This window comes from Mytilus trossulus, chromosome 4, assembly GCF_036588685.1.
Source record: "Mytilus trossulus isolate FHL-02 chromosome 4, PNRI_Mtr1.1.1.hap1, whole genome shotgun sequence".
NCBI classification, from domain to species: domain Eukaryota; kingdom Metazoa; phylum Mollusca; class Bivalvia; order Mytilida; family Mytilidae; genus Mytilus; species Mytilus trossulus.
This window is the reverse complement of record NC_086376.1, coordinates 36,251,497-36,268,981: the sequence shown is the minus strand read 5'-3', so window position 1 is coordinate 36,268,981 and position 17,485 is coordinate 36,251,497. Positions and strand designations below refer to the sequence as shown.

General features: G+C 32.2%; 2 protein-coding genes across 2 annotated transcripts; both read left to right on the top strand.

The window, feature by feature from the left end:
- The first annotated feature begins 4,475 nt into the window (after window positions 1-4,475).
- On the top strand, window positions 4,476-7,203 carry LOC134716579 (hillarin-like). The gene is made up of 4 exons (XM_063579590.1): window positions 4,476-4,532; window positions 4,833-5,068; window positions 6,707-7,121; window positions 7,177-7,203. Exons 1-4 carry the CDS (start codon window positions 4,476-4,478, stop codon window positions 7,201-7,203), a joined length of 735 nt encoding a protein of 244 aa, XP_063435660.1.
- Window positions 7,151-12,009, top strand: LOC134715217 (uncharacterized). The gene is made up of 5 exons (XM_063577257.1): window positions 7,151-7,829; window positions 8,201-8,378; window positions 9,108-9,385; window positions 9,622-9,801; window positions 11,207-12,009. The coding sequence occupies exons 1-5, from the start codon at window positions 7,206-7,208 to the stop codon at window positions 11,258-11,260; spliced, it is 1,314 nt and encodes a 437-aa protein (XP_063433327.1). The 5' UTR covers window positions 7,151-7,205; the 3' UTR covers window positions 11,261-12,009.
- The last annotated feature ends 5,476 nt before the right edge of the window (window positions 12,010-17,485 follow it).

Sequence of the window (17,485 nt, the reverse complement as noted above, 5' to 3'; positions counted from 1 at the left end):
GTTTGTTTTACCGTAATGTTTTTTGTAACTTACTGCTTGCAAAGTTATTACAATTTTAATAATTAAACGGTCAACATTTCTGGACTTTTTCTTTTCATTTATCTAGTATTTCACCATTGAGTTACATATCTCAGCTTTCATTGTATTTTGTATATCCGTAATTATTGTATTCATGTACCTTTGTCCATCAGTTTGCCATCTATCCGTTTATTGTCCTTTTTTAATTCGTCTTAAAATGTTGGGTATATGACAACTACTTGACTTTGGTATATAAATATAGAACAAACAAAGAAATTATAAAAGATCATAAAAGGTATATGCAATGAAGAAAATGTGAGAGATACAAAAGGGATTATCTTACCTAAAAGTCGAAAACAAATACTGACAATGCCGTTGCAAAACACGAAAGATTTACCAACAACAGTATGTATATATACAAAACATAACAAAACACAAAATACAGGGCAACAGGAAACTAATTAAAAGCCGGCTGATCTCAATGTGCTTCAGAAGGATAAGCATGTTGGATCATGTTCCATATGTGGCTCCTGTTGTCTTTGTTGCTCATGTAAGTACAACCCCGGAACTTGATAAGTCTAATTAAGTATGTCATTTAATGAAAAGTGGACGGAATTGTGTTCACGACAGTTGGGAATATATCCGTCGGCATCTGTGAAAAAGATGTTCCATATATTTAAACCTTTAACATTATAACTGGTACTGTATCTGTTGCACTAATTTAAGCAGTATAAAACCACACAAAAAATCTTTTTATCGGGATATATCAGTTTGTTTTGGGGACAATCTAATTAAAATATTGATCTCTGATTACGTTATACTGCATATGAGTATAACGTAATCAGAGATCAATATTTTAATTAGATTGTTTTGGGGATATTACTTTGTTCTTGTATTTCTCGGGAAATTATGCTACTCAAATTTTTGAAGGGATTATTTCACCACTTGGACTTCTTTGTTCAAATGCTTCATAATAAGTATCAACTCTATCTACGGAATTATGATAGGACATGCAAGCTCTTGAAATCAACTGAGTTATACATACTACATACGCATGCAGGACTTGATGGAATTTTGCTACATAGAAGTGGAAAGTTCACAATATCTGAAACTGAAATCATCTCTTTTGTCGTTATAAGTTTTGTTCTCAGCCAATCATCATTATCAGTTTATAGATGTTAGTCAAAATATAAGGCAGACTTGTTTGATGTAAAAGATGCGTTTAACATAGTCATCAAACTATTGACTTATTTACAGTGAAGGACATCGTGAAGTTAAAGGATAGTCCTAGCTTCTTTTCATTTTTCCAAAGAAGCTAACTCCTATCAGAATAAGATGAGGTACATCGCCAGATCCATGCGATAGTAACCTTACAGTAGAAATAAATCAGCATCCAAAAGTCACTATAGAGAAGTGTGTTTGTCTAATGGCATATTTTACTTGGAGAACAAGTGTAAAAGTAGGAAATACGGTATTGACAATGGGACAACTGTCCAGTCAACTGAAATGACAAATATTTGAACCATAACAGGTAACCATACGGCCTTCAACATACTAAGACAGACTGTATAGTATGCAAAATGTGGGAAAATTAAAAAAGCGAAAAGAAACGGACTACAATCGGTCTTAACCATTTGGTAGTTTGTGTGAATCACTTATTTTGTGTTTGTTACCTTTATTTGTCTCTTCTTCTTCGATAACCGAGATGTCGATGCTATTCAACTTTGTAACTTTGAAGTGTCTTTTACATTTCAATTTTGACGGTTCCTGTGCCACTTTTTAACAGATTGTTTTTTTGAAAATAAAATCAGAAGTTCAAGAAGATATTTACTCCAACAAATGAATTTTTTTTCATAATTTGATTTTAGAAGTTTTGCCCCCTCCACTTTTCATGTTTATTTCAACTACTTTTTAAATGATATCAAGAATTTATGATTAACAAAAAAAATTGCAAATATGCAAACTATTATATCGTATAACTGGTTTAAATATCAATATTCAACAAGTACAATGATAATTGATCAGTGCTAACTATATCGTTTACAGTGACAGAGAAATAAGAGAACTTTTAATTTGAAAAGAAGAACTAAAGCGGTGCACGCGCCAGTTATTATCTAGATATCAAATAACCCTTATAATAATTCATAAAAAAATGATTGTTACCAAATCATGTGAACAATTGTTTTAAATAATCGTTCATTCATATCTGCTAGGGTCACCTGATACTTTCTTCAAGGAACTTTCACACAAGTCTTACGGTTTGTATTATTAAGTTATAAATATAAGGTTGTTTTATTACGTGATTGCAAAATATGTTTGCCCTTTTTTCAAATATTTGTATGCATGTAATTTAAACAACTCAACTCTCTTTTGTTATTTTCGTTTTCAGTATGCTACTTTTAAACATCACACGTAATTTGATTTTTTAAAAACATCTATGTACATAAAACATTTGCTCTGGACGTAAAGGAAAAAACAATAAATCAATCACCATATTTTCAAGCGACATAACTCCTTTAGTAACAGTTTTTTCAACAAGTAAAAAGTGAATTTTGTAAATACGAAAAGGTATTCTCAGTTGTTAATGTCAGGATTATATACAACTTGACAAGCTGATATTAAATCATGGAATCTTTTACATTCTTATATCGTATGATGTAGGCATTATTATAAAATTGAGAGTGGAAATGGGGAATGTGTCTAAGAGACAACAACCTGACCAAAGATAAAAACAACAGCAGAAAGTCACCAACAGGTCTTCAATGTAGCGAGAAATTCCCGCACCCGGAGTCGTCCTTCAGCTGGCCCCTAAACAAATATATACTAGTTCAGTGACTATGAACAAATATCAGTAAATATGTCATGATAATCTCTAGACTGTTATATCCTATTAAAGTTTGATTCTAGTCGTAATCACGAGACCACATACTATGTAGATATAACAGTTTTTCATACAATACAGTGAAATGAACGGCATCAGTAGATTACCTGTCTTTAAAGTACTAGTATGTAAAACATATCATGATCACGGAACGGTCGTAGCCAAATCTCGTTCTCTCTACCACGGAATGGAACTTTTCAATAACTTGTAATTTGTAATTAGCCATACGACGGGTGCCACTAGTAAAGCATGATATGCCTACCCATCTGCAGAATCTTTGGTTAAAGCAGTTCGTGTTGCTCAGTTTTTTTGGGGTTTTTTATTATAAAAATATGAATCTTCTTACTCTTTTTCATTACTAACTTTTTTCCAGATGGGAAGTGCGTGTACAAAGCCAAATTCAAAATTCATACCTTTTGAGAATGATTCTGACGAGGTAATTATTTCTACTCGTAAAACTTCTTGGAATATTTGGTGCTGGTTATCTTCGCACATGTACCTAAAAATATTGCAAAATGTTGATAAAATAATATTTCTGTTTGCCCTTTTCACACTTATTTTAATTTTTGGCTATTTCAGATTTTACCGAAATTTTCATTTAGGGGGTTCTGAATGTGTATGACAAAAGTCGGCACTTACTTTGAATTCGAAGATAAGAATAAAGTATTCCAATATCAGCAAATGCATTCAAATTCTTTAGTAGACTATGCTTAAGTTAAAAGTTTTAAGTTCTGATATCCATTTTGAATATTTGGGTAAAATAGGATCTTTTGAAAGTAATAAAGATTTTAAAAAATCGCACATTTGCCTAAAAATCAAAGGTTAGATAAGAAAATAACATTCTGTTGTACAGTATATCCAATTTCATCATACATATATAAAATATTTCCTTGTATCGTTTGTTTTGTTGACTAGTATAGTCGAAATTAAATGAGATACTATTACCAATGTTAAATCCTAGGTAAGGATTCCACCTGAAGAAGATGGCTACCCTGACCCTAGAGTTGTTTATAATATAACAGACAAGAGTTTAAAAAGAGGGGCCACACTTTTTGCTGATCCGAATCCTAACACAGGAAGTGAATCTGCAGGCAGGAGTCACACGTTGCCGATGACTAAAGCCAATTTGACAAACATGCTAAAAAGGTAATAATCATATCTTTGTATGCCCCATTTATGGGCATTATGTTTTTTGGTCTGTGTGTCCGTTCGTCAGTACGTCCGTTCGTTCGCCAGTCTGTCCCTCCTCAGGTTAAAGTTGACGATCAAGATAGTTCTTGATGAAGTTGAATTCCAATCAACTTGAAACTTAGTACACCATGTTCTCTATGATATGGTCGTTCTAATTTTAATGCCAAATAAGAGTTTTGACCCCTATTTCACGGTCCACTGAAGATCACTGAACATAGAAAATGCGAGTTGGGCATCCGTGTACTACGGACACATTCTTATTTTTAACTATTTCAACCTTGAGGTACTTCCATTATATTCTATATTACATGTACATGCTATTTGACTCGTGTATTTTATTTGGTACAGTAAAGATCAAACTGTAATCCACACAATAAAATAAATCATGTCAACGTTTGAGATAATCATCACAAATGGAACCTTAGAAATATCAGAAATAAACGTCAGATTTGAAATAATTACCTTTAACTGAATCCTATAGGTACATGTAGCAGACACAATCGTTTGAGTATCAACAACTTTTCAGAACGTGAAATATATTGATAACCTACGGAACTTAAAGAGGCTAAAGATGCAAACGTAACAGACATAACCGTCCGGGTTGATTAAATGTTTGAGATAATCTCAACAAACGAAATTTAAAAATAGCAAATACAACCGTCTGGTTTTGAATTTATTCTGGGTGGATGCAACCCTAGTTGTTTTTATAATCATGAAATTTCGTCAATATAATATTTTGTAGACTCCAAAATCAGCACTTAACAGCTTCGATGACTTAATTGCATACTTAGAAAAGCCGTTATACGGCAAAGCATCCCGAGATGAAGTGATGGTTAGAGCTCTTCTTGTTTGGCTAAGTAATCAGAAGATCGAGAATTTCAAATCAAAGAGAGGTAGAACAGACACTCCTAGAGGATTCCTCAGTCTTCTAGGGCAGGACCGTACTACATATTCTACAGTTTTTACAGTACTTTGCAGGTAAATAAACTCATCATAGATACCAGGATTAAGTTTTGTAATTACCACAGACGCGTGTTTCGTCTACAAAAGACTCATCATTGGCGCTCGAATCCAAAAGGTTTAAAAGGCAAAATAAAGTACGAAGTTAAGATTCATTGTTTCACACTTTAATTCAAATCAGAGTCAATATAACACTTTATAAATATAGAACTTTTGTTGGTTTTGTGAACATGAAAGATCACAAAATTCGAAAGCCTTTGATGTATATTTTTTTTTACTAAAGAGGACTTTAGTTGGCAGCCCAAACAGTTCTAAGGGTAACTATGCCTCCTATTTATAATCATATAATTTATAATAACTAGCCATATTTGACAATGATCTGACCAACAAGACTTGAAAGTAATTGTTCCAGTTTGAGTAATATAAAATGTTGAACTATTTATCCCTTTAATTACCAGTTAAAACAAGTATAAATGAAAGAAACACATCCTACTTCTTTTTTATCGCATTTACGTCACATATCAAATGTAGATTAACCAGGAACCTGATGTTTAGTAGTTGTCGTTTGTTGATTTGGTTCATATGCGTTTCTCGTTCTTTGTTTATATATATATATATATAGAGATTTAATTTAGACTGTTGGTTTTCCTGTTTGAATGGTTTTTACACGTCTAGTAATTTTGGGGCCCTTTATAGCTTGCTGTTCGGTGTGAGCCAAGGCTCCGTCACGAAGGCCGTGATTTGACTTATAACTGTTTACTTTATTTACAAATTGTGACTTGGATGTAGAGTTGTTTCATTGGCACTCATACCACATCTTCTTATATCTATTTACCAGGATTAACGTGGTCGATTTGAATACAAATGCGTTATCCATTGAAACGACCACTTCCGCTAAACATCTTCTAATGTATCAAAACGCTTTTTTAAACAAGCTTCTTTGTCACATAAGATATCTGCTCGTGTCAATACTGGTTTCTTCCAAAATTATTTCATAGTTATTGCTTATTGCTTATTATTCAGAGTACGAATGCCTATAAGACAGCTATACGTTAGATTCTAAATGACTTGGATTTTAATAACTAATAGTACTAGTATAGGGAATGGAACCACTTAAAACGATTAGCAAAACACGTAACCGTATATATAGTCAGTAATAAAGAGCCGAGACATGAGAAAATATAAAACAATTTAACCGAAAAACCAACGGCCTTAATAGTTATGACCAAAACATTAAAAAAATACAAAATATGACCGATTCCAACCCACGATTTAAACAGGCACATATAGAATGTGGCGTAGTTACAAATATGCATGAGGGGTCAACCCTTCCGTAAACTGGAACAATGGTGTAACAGCACAACATAAGAATAACATGTTAACACAGTTGTAAATGGCTTGATTAGTACAATTGGCAAGAAGATAAACATTAACGAAAAGAGAAATGACACACAGTACGTACAGAGTACACGCAGTTTCATGTACTGAAAAACTAGTCCCAAGACGATAACAACTAAAAATTAAATCCTTGTCCACCAAACTAAATTCCTAAATCATAATTTTACCTCGAAACTGCTTTAATTCACAGAATATATTTTCTTTCGAAATTTGTTCTTTACGTTTGTAAATATTTGTCAACATTACTTTGATTCGTAGGAAAGCAAATATCAAGTGTGCACAAATACACGGTGTGTGTAAGGCTGGAAATTACCAACCTGGAGACAGAGACAACAGACGCAGTCAATGGAACGCAGTGTATCTAAACGACTCGTGGCATATCATACATCCATATTGGGTTTGTAGGGCAGTTGTTGGGTTAAAAGCAGGAGGCTGGATTAAATTGGAAAAAGGTGGAAAATCAATCGTAAAACGACAGAAAGCAGATTCTGGGGTGGTTCAGAATGCTTTTCAAGAACAATACATCATGCCAGACCCTATTCATTTCCTTTATGAATGCCACCCGGATGATAAAAAGTGGCAGCTTGTACAAAAGCCAATTACAAGAGAACAATTTTTTGACCAAGCTTATTTACAACCTGCGTTCTTTGAATTAGGATTGAAGCTGTTAAGTGTAAATGCATGTGCCCTGAAAAGTACCGGAAGTGCAACAGCTATTGCTTTTCAAGCCCCAAAAGTCACTGCAAACGAATTGAATATGGATTATGAATTTTTACTTAAAGAGGGAAGTTCTAGTGCGGATGAAGAAAACAAAATGCTGAAAGCAGAAAACATGCCACGGTTGGTTGCGAAAATAAGAAACGGTTCCGAATGGAATTTCCATATTCAATTTCCAATAGAAGGAATCTATAAAATCATTATAAACGGTGCTCCTGAATATCAACACTTGACCTTATTATGTGAATTTCAAATAACTTGCACCGAAAAATCAAAGGACTGCCGATTAACACCATTTGATCCTGGTCTTTTAGGATTTGGTCCAGGTCTGACATGTGAAAAAGCAGGACTGCTCCTACCATCTCACCAAAATGGTCTTGTAACAACAGAAAAAAGCAAACCTATTAGAATGAGTTTTCTCCTAGATAGTGAAATTTCTAAATCTCTGAAAGTAAAGACGGAATTAGTTGATGCAGATTCTGAAGGATTGCTCTTACAACAAAGTGACGTTACAACTATAATTGAAAAAACAGAACTTAAGATAATTACAAAAGTTGTCAGAGAAGGAGATTATGGACTGAAGATTTTTACCGGAAGTAATACTAGTAGCATGAGTGTTGTATGTAACTACTTCATCACTACATCTTATAAATTTACTTATGAGGTAACTTTATAGTATTTAGTGTTTCGTATCGATTTTTATTGTACATCATCAACATCATCGTCGACGATATTAAAATATCTTCATCATCGTCATCATTATGATCGGTGTTGTATTCGTCATTAGCTCATAATCATCATTATCCGTCATCATCCGGGATGGTTGTGTGTACATGTAGCAAAACTAATGAAATGTCTAAATCTATAATGTTGACATCATTGGTAAAATTTGAATCTTATACCTTTTTTTCATCAAGGAATTGTTAACCCTCTTTTATACATTTTTATTGGGATGGAACGGTGAAGCTTTTACATGTGCTATATATTTTTGCCAAGCAAATAGAATATCCAATTACTATTCATTATCTTTTATAGAAGACTAACAAGCGTCTAGCCAGACAAAATCTGTGGTCATGTATTGAGAATGGCAAATTCTCGGAAATAGAGAAAATAGAACAAGGAATTAACAGATGTATAAAAGAGAAAATTCCAGAAACAGACTCTGACATTGAAAACGCTCACAGGAAAGTCGAAGTTTTAAAGATAAAAAGAGGTAACTTTGAATTCTAGAAAATCCTGACACTACTATTAGGTGTTTTTTTTTAACCTTTTTGTCATTATAATTTTCCAAAGAGGCAAATGGACTTTTTTCTCTATAGATAGATAATAAAGTCCATGTGCTGTAGGATATAAATCATAAGACTATTAAATATATCTTAATATTACAGAGCATTCAAAATAAAATTAATAAATGATCATTTTACTATTGTTTTTCTGTTTGTCTTTTTCATTTTTAGCCATGGCGTTGTCAGTTTGTTTTAGATTTATGAGTTTGACTGTCCCTTTGGTATCTTTCGTCCCTCTTTTACATAGTATTAGCATACCATATAGCATACTAGTTATAGCATGTTACTGGTACCGCCCAAATATACTCTCATACATCCGAAGCATCAATCAAGGGCATTACATGTGGTCAACAGAAGTCATTAACTATGCCTGATGAAAATCCGATCTTTTTTTCACGATTTGAACTTAAATCAATTTTAAAACAATTGTTTACTTGATTATCAAAATTATTTTTGTTATTCTGAAACAATACTCTAATTCTAACTGAAATGCAAAAGTAATATGCATTTTTAATATTTTTCTTAAATAGTTTGTCATGTTACGTAATCAAAGCCACGCCCAATATTTGGTTTATTTATGATCATTTTAAGCTCTATGCAAAATGCAGCGATCCTAGTTATGTCAATAATGTATGGTATCTTTATTGGTATTACAGATATCCATGATGCTTATATGAGGAGACATTTATTTACAACTGAAACGACTATTCTCAAGATACAACAGTCACAATATATCAGAATATTTACAGAAAGTGTTCAACATTTAGAAGAATATGCTTTTCAATTAAGAAATCTTGAAGGATTTACACAAGAGTTACCGGATATTCTTGCTGCTGTTGGGGAATTTAATCATGCGCATGTCACAAATGAAACGGTGGTTAACACATTGGTTGCTTTATCGGTTTTGTTTGGGAACAAACCAAAGCCAATCGAGGTAAAACATAATGATTCATTATTGTCGAAATGTTGTTGGTTTTTCTCAAAGAAAACGAACGTAAACTTATTCTAATCTGTTGACGAATTTACAATAATTTACGATGAACTTATTAATTATTATATACATAAAATAAACACAGATATCTATTTGATTCTTTATTAAAGAGCTGCCAACATGAGATTATCTTTCTATATTAATTCACTTTTTATTCTAATTTTCATTTAATCTGACAGAACAAAGATGATCTACCAACCCTCGCACGTGATACAAAGCACAAAATACAATTGAAAAAAGATAACATTGCGTCATCGTTGTCAATAGAAGATGCTAGGCATGCGCAAGTCGTCATTGAGAGGTACACATACAAACAAACAAGGAATGTAAACGTAGCAGCTGCGTCCATTCATAGATGGGTAAGTCAAAAATAAAAATGAAACAATCATAAATTGAATCAATATTCAAGATCGCTCAAATCAAATATGGTTTTAAAATGACATTTTCAGTGTCAAATTATACCCTTTTGTAAGGTGATTCCAAAGAATAATGGTTTCTTTCCATTTTGATTTTTCAAGTCATATGGCTTGAAACCTAATGCACAAAGTCTTATGGCGTTATAATGTATACATAAGAAATAAAAAGATTAAGCAGAGGTCAAAATCTAGAATGTCAAATTTACCAATCACCTTGACCAAGGTCAAATTACACGCCCCTCAAACCAAACAACCCTATATCTTTATTAAATTTGGTTAATGAGTCAAATCATCATTCAAGTAATATTAAAAATAACAGGTAAAAAATCCATTAAATGTCAACGTTTACCCTTTCAACCAAATAATTAATTGCTGTCAACATCTTATACGGTTTTTGAAAAAAAGTAAAGAAGTGAAAATAAGCCAAAATTAAAATTTAGAATATGACCATGACTAATGAATTGTGCTTATTTTGCTTTTTTTTTTTTATCAAATGTGTAAGTAGTTAACTCTCATATATTGTCTCCGGAACGCTTCGGTCAAAATCAAACTCATCATTGATCAATTTGGGAAAATACATTTGTCGGTTTCAACTGTTCTATATACTATACCAAATATCAAAGCTACATGTGAAACAATAATCAGAACGAAAGCGATAGTTTGTTTTATCTTTCATTCCAAGGAAAAATTTAAGGACCAAATCTGAAAATGTTCACACACACATATATATATATATATATACGCAATCATATACAGCCCTCATTTCTAATAACGTTTAAATATTGTATCCTTATTGAACTACTAGTGATGCTGTTGATGGATTGGGCCTATAAAAAGCATCACACAAATGTTGCATAGTGTATTTCTTGTATTGCAAGTTTTATCAAAGAAATGAAATCACATTAAATACCGGTTGTTAAAGAATTTTTGTAAAGTTCATTGTGTCGATGTATAGGGTGAACTTCTTACATTTATCACGACGCCTGTTTCTTAGCAAATGAAAAGTAGAAGCATGGAAACAATACGTTTTGTTTTTTATGTCCGATTTATTTATTCATTTTTGTTTATAACATCTTCATCTATTGCTAGCATCTAACTACGGAAAGAGTGATATATTAAGTTTATAGAAGGAAAGGGAATGTTCCCGTTTTATATCAATCAAACCTATCTTAACCCTCTGGTATTTTTCGTCCCTATTTTTAATCATGCTGTCACACGACCCCGACCCACCACCTCATTTAAACATTAATAAAACACTGGAAAGATTACATGTGCAAAGCATATATATCAATTGGAAAATCACAACTTAACTCTCTTTTCAACATTTATAGTTATCTTATATTTTCAGGTAACTGATGTCGCATCCACATTGATCAGTGGAAGATCAGAAGGAGATGCATAGTGGTTCCAAAACACAATTGCGATGCTGGTTAATGAATAGGACTTACGTCACATACGTTTCATGCAGTGTTGTTTCAGTAACACATTGAATTCTAAATATTATACACTGACATCAAATATACCGTTTTATATAGAATGTTCATCTGCAAAGTTGGCTTGAAATTTTATTGATTACAATTTTTTCAAAAAACTTAAATTGTGTTACCAATGATTTAATCATAATTATGTTTACATGTATCGTTATAAAATTTAGAATATTTTGAAAAATTGAGGATTTTCTACCCCAGGTATAGATTACCTTGCTTGTATTTTGCATATCCTTTCGGGAGTTTGGGTCCTCAATGATCTTCGACTTCATTCTTTATTTGGCCGATGTTTTTTTTTAAATCCAGCGTCTGGCGTACAAAACTTAATCCTGGTATATATGATGAGTTTAGTTTTCACAATATCCAACTAATTAGTTTATGCCTTAAACTATATAGTAGAAGCATGCACAGAAGTGTTCACATGTATAATTGTTATTACAAGTAAAAGTACAGTATTGTAACTCTTTTTCGCTTTTTTTTTCTTTTTTTTTTTGTTAGCTCGTTTATTTGTTGATGTTGAAGGAGACATAGTGGGACGGGTTAGTTTTGTGAAAGCTCAACTCTCTAACCTGAGACAGTAGTCACTATAGTGTAACAGTATAACATAAAAATAAACTTTGAAAAAAATAAGTTGAAAATGGCTTAACTCAATAGATTAGTCCGAAGCACCAATAACAATTAACATAAAACAATAGACACCAAACATGCCAAACACATATTCACAATCAATGGAAGCTTATCTATCCTTGGCATTTGCTCTTGATGTATGACAAAAAATATTTGCGCTGTCATTTATTTATGGCAGAGCAGTCTTTGGTTTGTATTCTTGCACTCATTTGGGGGACACAAATTTCTGAAATTTGGGTGTTTAATATTCTGTGTGATTTACTGAAAAGATTTGTTGAAAAATTTTATATATTTCCATAATGCCAAATTATATGATTCAATACTTATTTTATATTGCTGTTGAGAATATTTTTTTGCAAATTGGGAATTGGTTTTTGTTAAATTTTCTAATAAATAATATTTTAAAGCAGTATGGGTCGAAGCCATGTTTGAATATTAGCATAACATTTATGTGTATGATGAGCTAAAGAAACAGAAAGACAAGCTTTTCTACAGCTTCGTACCCGATACAAAAAATGTGTGTTTTTTCATTATCAAAGAAATGTACGTTAACTGCCTTGATCTGCACGCTTATAAGTTTGTTTTTTTTTTTCATTTTCAGCTATTGCTTTTTATCATTTACTGAAATAGACAAATAGTTCAAACGCCGATCTAGAAGATAACTGCGACGTCAACAATAATTTTGATATAACCGGTTCCTCTCTACTACAAACGGGATCCCAAGACAATCAATTGCATATTAAACATGTTTAGCAAAATGTGTGTTTATGGTTGATTGCTACACGAACCTTTTTTCCTTCAATACAGTTTTTGTTACAGTTAAGATAGTCACTCTTACAATAGGTAATGTTTGATAAAAATAAAAATTAGTCAATCTATCAAAATTGCATTTCGAGTCATCTTTAGAACATCGGAACGAAATGGTTTAAAGCAAGACTTTTAAATGATGGTAACATCTTTTGCTTTTAACCAAGATCTTCCGGAATTTTTAAATCTGATAACCTATTAAGGTGGTGGACCTTCTATTTTGCAAATGTTGAAAACTTCTGTCTTATATGCACATTGTGTATTTCCATATATTCAAATGTTCGGTATCATTCTTCATTATCCTTTTTAATCTCTGATCCATTTTTTTCTACGATGAAAAATAATCTGTCTTTTTCAGTTATAATTACTACTGAAACGTTCAGCATACGTAATAATGTTAGGAAGGTCCTCACATTAAAGCTTTCTATATAAAATAAATATTTGCCTTCTATCAGTTAAGTTTATTAAGCTCTTCGTCATTTACCCAAGGTTCCATTAGTATAAATTAAATCTGCTATTCTAAGTGAAAAAAATGTCTATTCGTGATATAGGTTGTTCAAAAAAATCATCAATTATTGATTGAGGAAAGATAATGGACTTTTTTTTCGTTTATCACAAAACCTAAAATATATTTAAATTGTTTACAAAACTTAGTGTTATCGCACGTCAAAATAATTTTCTCATGATGAATTCTTCTCGCAACATTTCGGATAATTGCAGAGTAACTCGTCATCTTCCAGATAATTGGATAATTTTCGCTGGTTTTACCATAACGATATATGTCACTGTTGTCAATGTTCTGCTTGTTTTCATACTTTTGCAGAAAAGGAATTTGTCGTCGGTATCAATTCTTCTAGCAGCACTAGCACTGACCGATGCCTTAACTTCTCTTGGAATATTTATTCCTGATTTTACTGTTAACACTTTTGCTGAAGTGACATTCACAGAAGGAAAAATGAAGTACCCGTTCTGTTTAGTTTACTTAGTGAGTCTATATTCATCAAACATCTTCCATTTAATGTCAGTTGTCATAACAACTATTCTGTGTATACAAAAAGCATGTGTAATTTCGTTTCCTATATGGAGTAGACAGCATATACACATTTCATTCTCATACATATGTATCGGAGTGACATCTATCATTTCGATGTTCCTATATTTTCCTCGAATATTGAACGCTTCATTGTACTTATATCCTAATCAAGCCGGATTGTGCTGTGCTAAATTTTCAACTCGACTTGATTTTTGGATAAAAATATCATCTTGGGGTGTAACATTTGTGTACGCATGTGCCATATTTATCATGGTAACAGGAACTCTCTATATATCTTGCAAACTTACTATTCTTAGGAAAACCTTTGAAGGCAACACAGTTACTCGAACAAGACATAAGCGATCTGCACTTCTTATAGTTATCATATGTATAATCTTTATTTGTTCAGAATCGATCTTTTATCTTATGTGGTTACAACGTACATTTTCATTTTTAATTTCTCGTTTCTTTCAAGCGACTGCTGCACCTTATAGTTATCTTTTAATGACATTTGGATTTTCCTTAAATTTTGAAGTGTACTTAATAATGAGTCAAAATATGAGAAAGATGATATGCGAATGTTTCAAAAAACTATTCAAGAATAAGTTAATCGAAACAAAGTGATTTCATCGTGAACAAGTTTTGAATTTTGAATAGTGAGAATAGCAGATTTTTTATAAATGAATACAGTACATTTTGGAGTAGTGAATACAGTATATTTTGAAGTGGTGAATACAGTACATTTTGATCGGAAATATATTTGTACATATTTCATTGGCCATACCGATAGCTTGTAATAGGGTATGAACGAAAAGATGAACAAACGTTATACGTATTATGTCTAAAATTGCTCAAACATTGTCAATATAATGGAATTTTATACGACTGTCATACAAGTAATAGGTTTAACTAGCTATACGACTTGGTTAAATCTACCGTTGTCTACATAAAGAATTATTCTACCAAGGAATATAACAGTTGTTTCAATTCGTTTGGTGTGAATTGAACATTTGATTTGGTCATTTGTTAACGGACATTCCGTTTTGAATTTTCCATGGAGTTGGTTTTTTTTGTTGTTGTAGTTATTTTACTTTTTATATAGCTTAAATGTAAAAAGTGTTATTGTATATGTCATCATCAAATAAGAACATGGCTCTACAATAAACATGTATTGTACATTAAATTGTTCATTGTTAAACACTAGAAATGTATATTTCTCCTGAGACTCAAAGATGTTTTGTATTTTCATCAGAAAAAAATGTATAAACTTGTAAATAAATTGCTTCGACGTTATTTTTTCATAATACGAAATTTAAAGCATTGACTACATTTATGAATAAATTTAAATGCAATTTTTGCTATCAATCCCGTCCTAATAAAACAGCTGTATGTTATCAGCTACATAGTGTGCTAGTGACCTAATACTATTTATATGGGGTCAGAAAATTCAATATTGAGCAATATGAAATTTACCCATATTTATATGCCAGTCTAAATTGAAAACAACGTTCAAACCTATGATTGCGTTGGATAAAAGCCGCAATTTTTATACGTGTGTATGTAAAACAAATTTCGTTGTAGAGGGGTCTAAATGCAGCACAAACAAAATTTCCTATAAGACCAAAAAAGTGAAAAAAAAGTATATTTTAACAAACCGCATTTGACTAACAGGTCGAACAACTTATGTTTTTAAACCCTGCTGACTGCCATTGACGATTGCCAAATAAATTGATCACAAGATGTTACTATGTGGATCTTTATATTAATTTAATTCCAAATAGAAAACAATCAACTTGCGGCAAAGACGGTAAACCACAAACATGGTTATATATATATATATATAGGTCGTGTGGTCTAGCGGGACGGCTGCAGTGCAGGCGATTTGGTGTCACGATATCACAGTAGCATGGGTTCGAATCCCGGCGAGGAAAGAACCAAAAATTTGCGAGAGCAAATTTACAGATCTAACATTGTTGGGTTGATGTTTAGACGAGTTGTACATATATATATATATATATATTAAAAATTAAATACACAAAAAGCAGCATTGTCTAGCGCTTTCATCCATCTTGGGACTTTTCAAGACTATAAAAGTCGTTATGAACGTCGTTATGGGGAACACATTAGTATTATGACGTAACGTCATTGTTCGTAAAATATTAGTAGTATGACGCAACGTATATATATATATATATATACAACTCGTCTAAACATCAAATTTTTGGTTCTTCCCTCGCCGGGATTCGAACCCATGCTACTGTGATATCGTGATACCAAATCGCCTGCACTGCAGCCGTCCCGCTAGACCACACGACCACCTGGGCTCTCAAAAAAGAGCTTTCGCTGGCCATGTGCTACCTTTCCACGTCAGTTTTAATCTAGCGGCGTACTACAGTACATGATATATAAGGCACATCAATTTGTAGGATCCTTTACTATAGATAATTTAGCTGATCTGTAACAATAACATCTTCATGCCTTATATATCATGTACTGTAGTACGCCGCTAGATTAAAACTGACGTGGAAAGGTAACACATGCCCACATCAAATTTTTCATACCGACTATCTTAAAACGTGGTGTCTAGACTCGTGGCAAATCAAAGTGATCAATCTTCAATTTCCTTTAGAAAACAAATGCCAACAATAAAAACTCATTACCTTTAAATTTGGTTTATGAGAAAAAATCAATCTTTTATCATCATTTTTTTTCGTCTGTTGAAACCGTTGGGATTTTCCTAATAACCGTGTTGTTTTTATACAGGAACATAACACCTCTACTTACCGTGTATTCGAAAATGCCCCGACTCTGAACCCAATGTGGAATATACACGGTCTCCACGAGGTTCCTTTTAGCCAATCCTATTCCTAGAAATTTATAAGATAATGTTTGCTATAGTGTTATGTGAGTATATCTCAATCGCTTACAAATACGTTAATTCCCGTTACATTATCTACTGGCCTGTACCAAGTGAGGAAGTTAAAATGTTTGTTTGCCATATTCGTTTAGGCAGAAACTATTTGATTTTCTAGGGGGGGGGGGGGGGGGGGGGCTATGGTTTTTTTTTAGATAAAAAGTTTGTTTCCAGGTTTTGGTGAAAAAAATAATTTGTTTTGGACCCTGAGAAATGGTTTTCGGTTTGTCGCTAAAAAAATAGATTGTTTTTCGCCCAAGGCGGAAAAAAAAGTTTACACAGAAAAAAAACCATTCTTCAATCAAAATTAAGCTTAGTTTCTAGTTTTTTCAGATTCCTTTTGGTTATTTCTAACGATTCTATTAAACTATTGTAATATTTTTTTTCAAAATTGATTCTAACTTTTTTATGATATTTTAGGATATTAAATCAAACTCGTGTTTCAAATACGATATTGAATCAAACCCGATTTTCATAAAATGAAGATATCGAAACTAGAATACTAATGTATTTATAAGTGTTAAACGCTTCAACTGGTATTGATTAAACAAGTTCCATGGTCTCTGGGCAATTAAATAAAATTTTCAAGCTATATTTAAATGTAAATCAATTCTTAAAAGAAACAAAGAAGGTAATTTATGAATTTGATGATCTCAATGCTTTAATTTGCAGTCCAAAAACTTTAAATTGCATTATCGAACAGAGACATTATATTTAAATCCCGTTTGTGTTGACAATGCATGAATTTAAATGTGTTAG

What these genes read in the sequence shown, in the direction of transcription:
- LOC134715217 (XM_063577257.1), top strand. Translation starts at nt 7,206, where the DNA reads ATGGATTATGAATTTTTACTTAAAGAGGGAAGTTCTAGTGCGGATGAA. An exon ending in ACAAACCAAAGCCAATCGAG is followed by an intron (nt 9,386 to 9,621) that starts GTAAAACATAAT and finishes TTAATCTGACAG; the next exon opens with AACAAAGATGATCTACCAAC. An exon ending in CTGCGTCCATTCATAGATGG is followed by an intron (nt 9,802 to 11,206) that starts GTAAGTCAAAAA and finishes TTATATTTTCAG; the next exon opens with GTAACTGATGTCGCATCCAC.
- LOC134716579 (XM_063579590.1), top strand. Translation starts at nt 4,476, where the DNA reads ATGTCAACGTTTGAGATAATCATCACAAATGGAACCTTAGAAATATCA. An exon ending in TAGAAATATCAGAAATAAAC is followed by an intron (nt 4,533 to 4,832) that starts GTCAGATTTGAA and finishes AATATTTTGTAG; the next exon opens with ACTCCAAAATCAGCACTTAA. An exon ending in TAGGATTGAAGCTGTTAAGT is followed by an intron (nt 7,122 to 7,176) that starts GTAAATGCATGT and finishes TTGCTTTTCAAG; the next exon opens with CCCCAAAAGTCACTGCAAAC.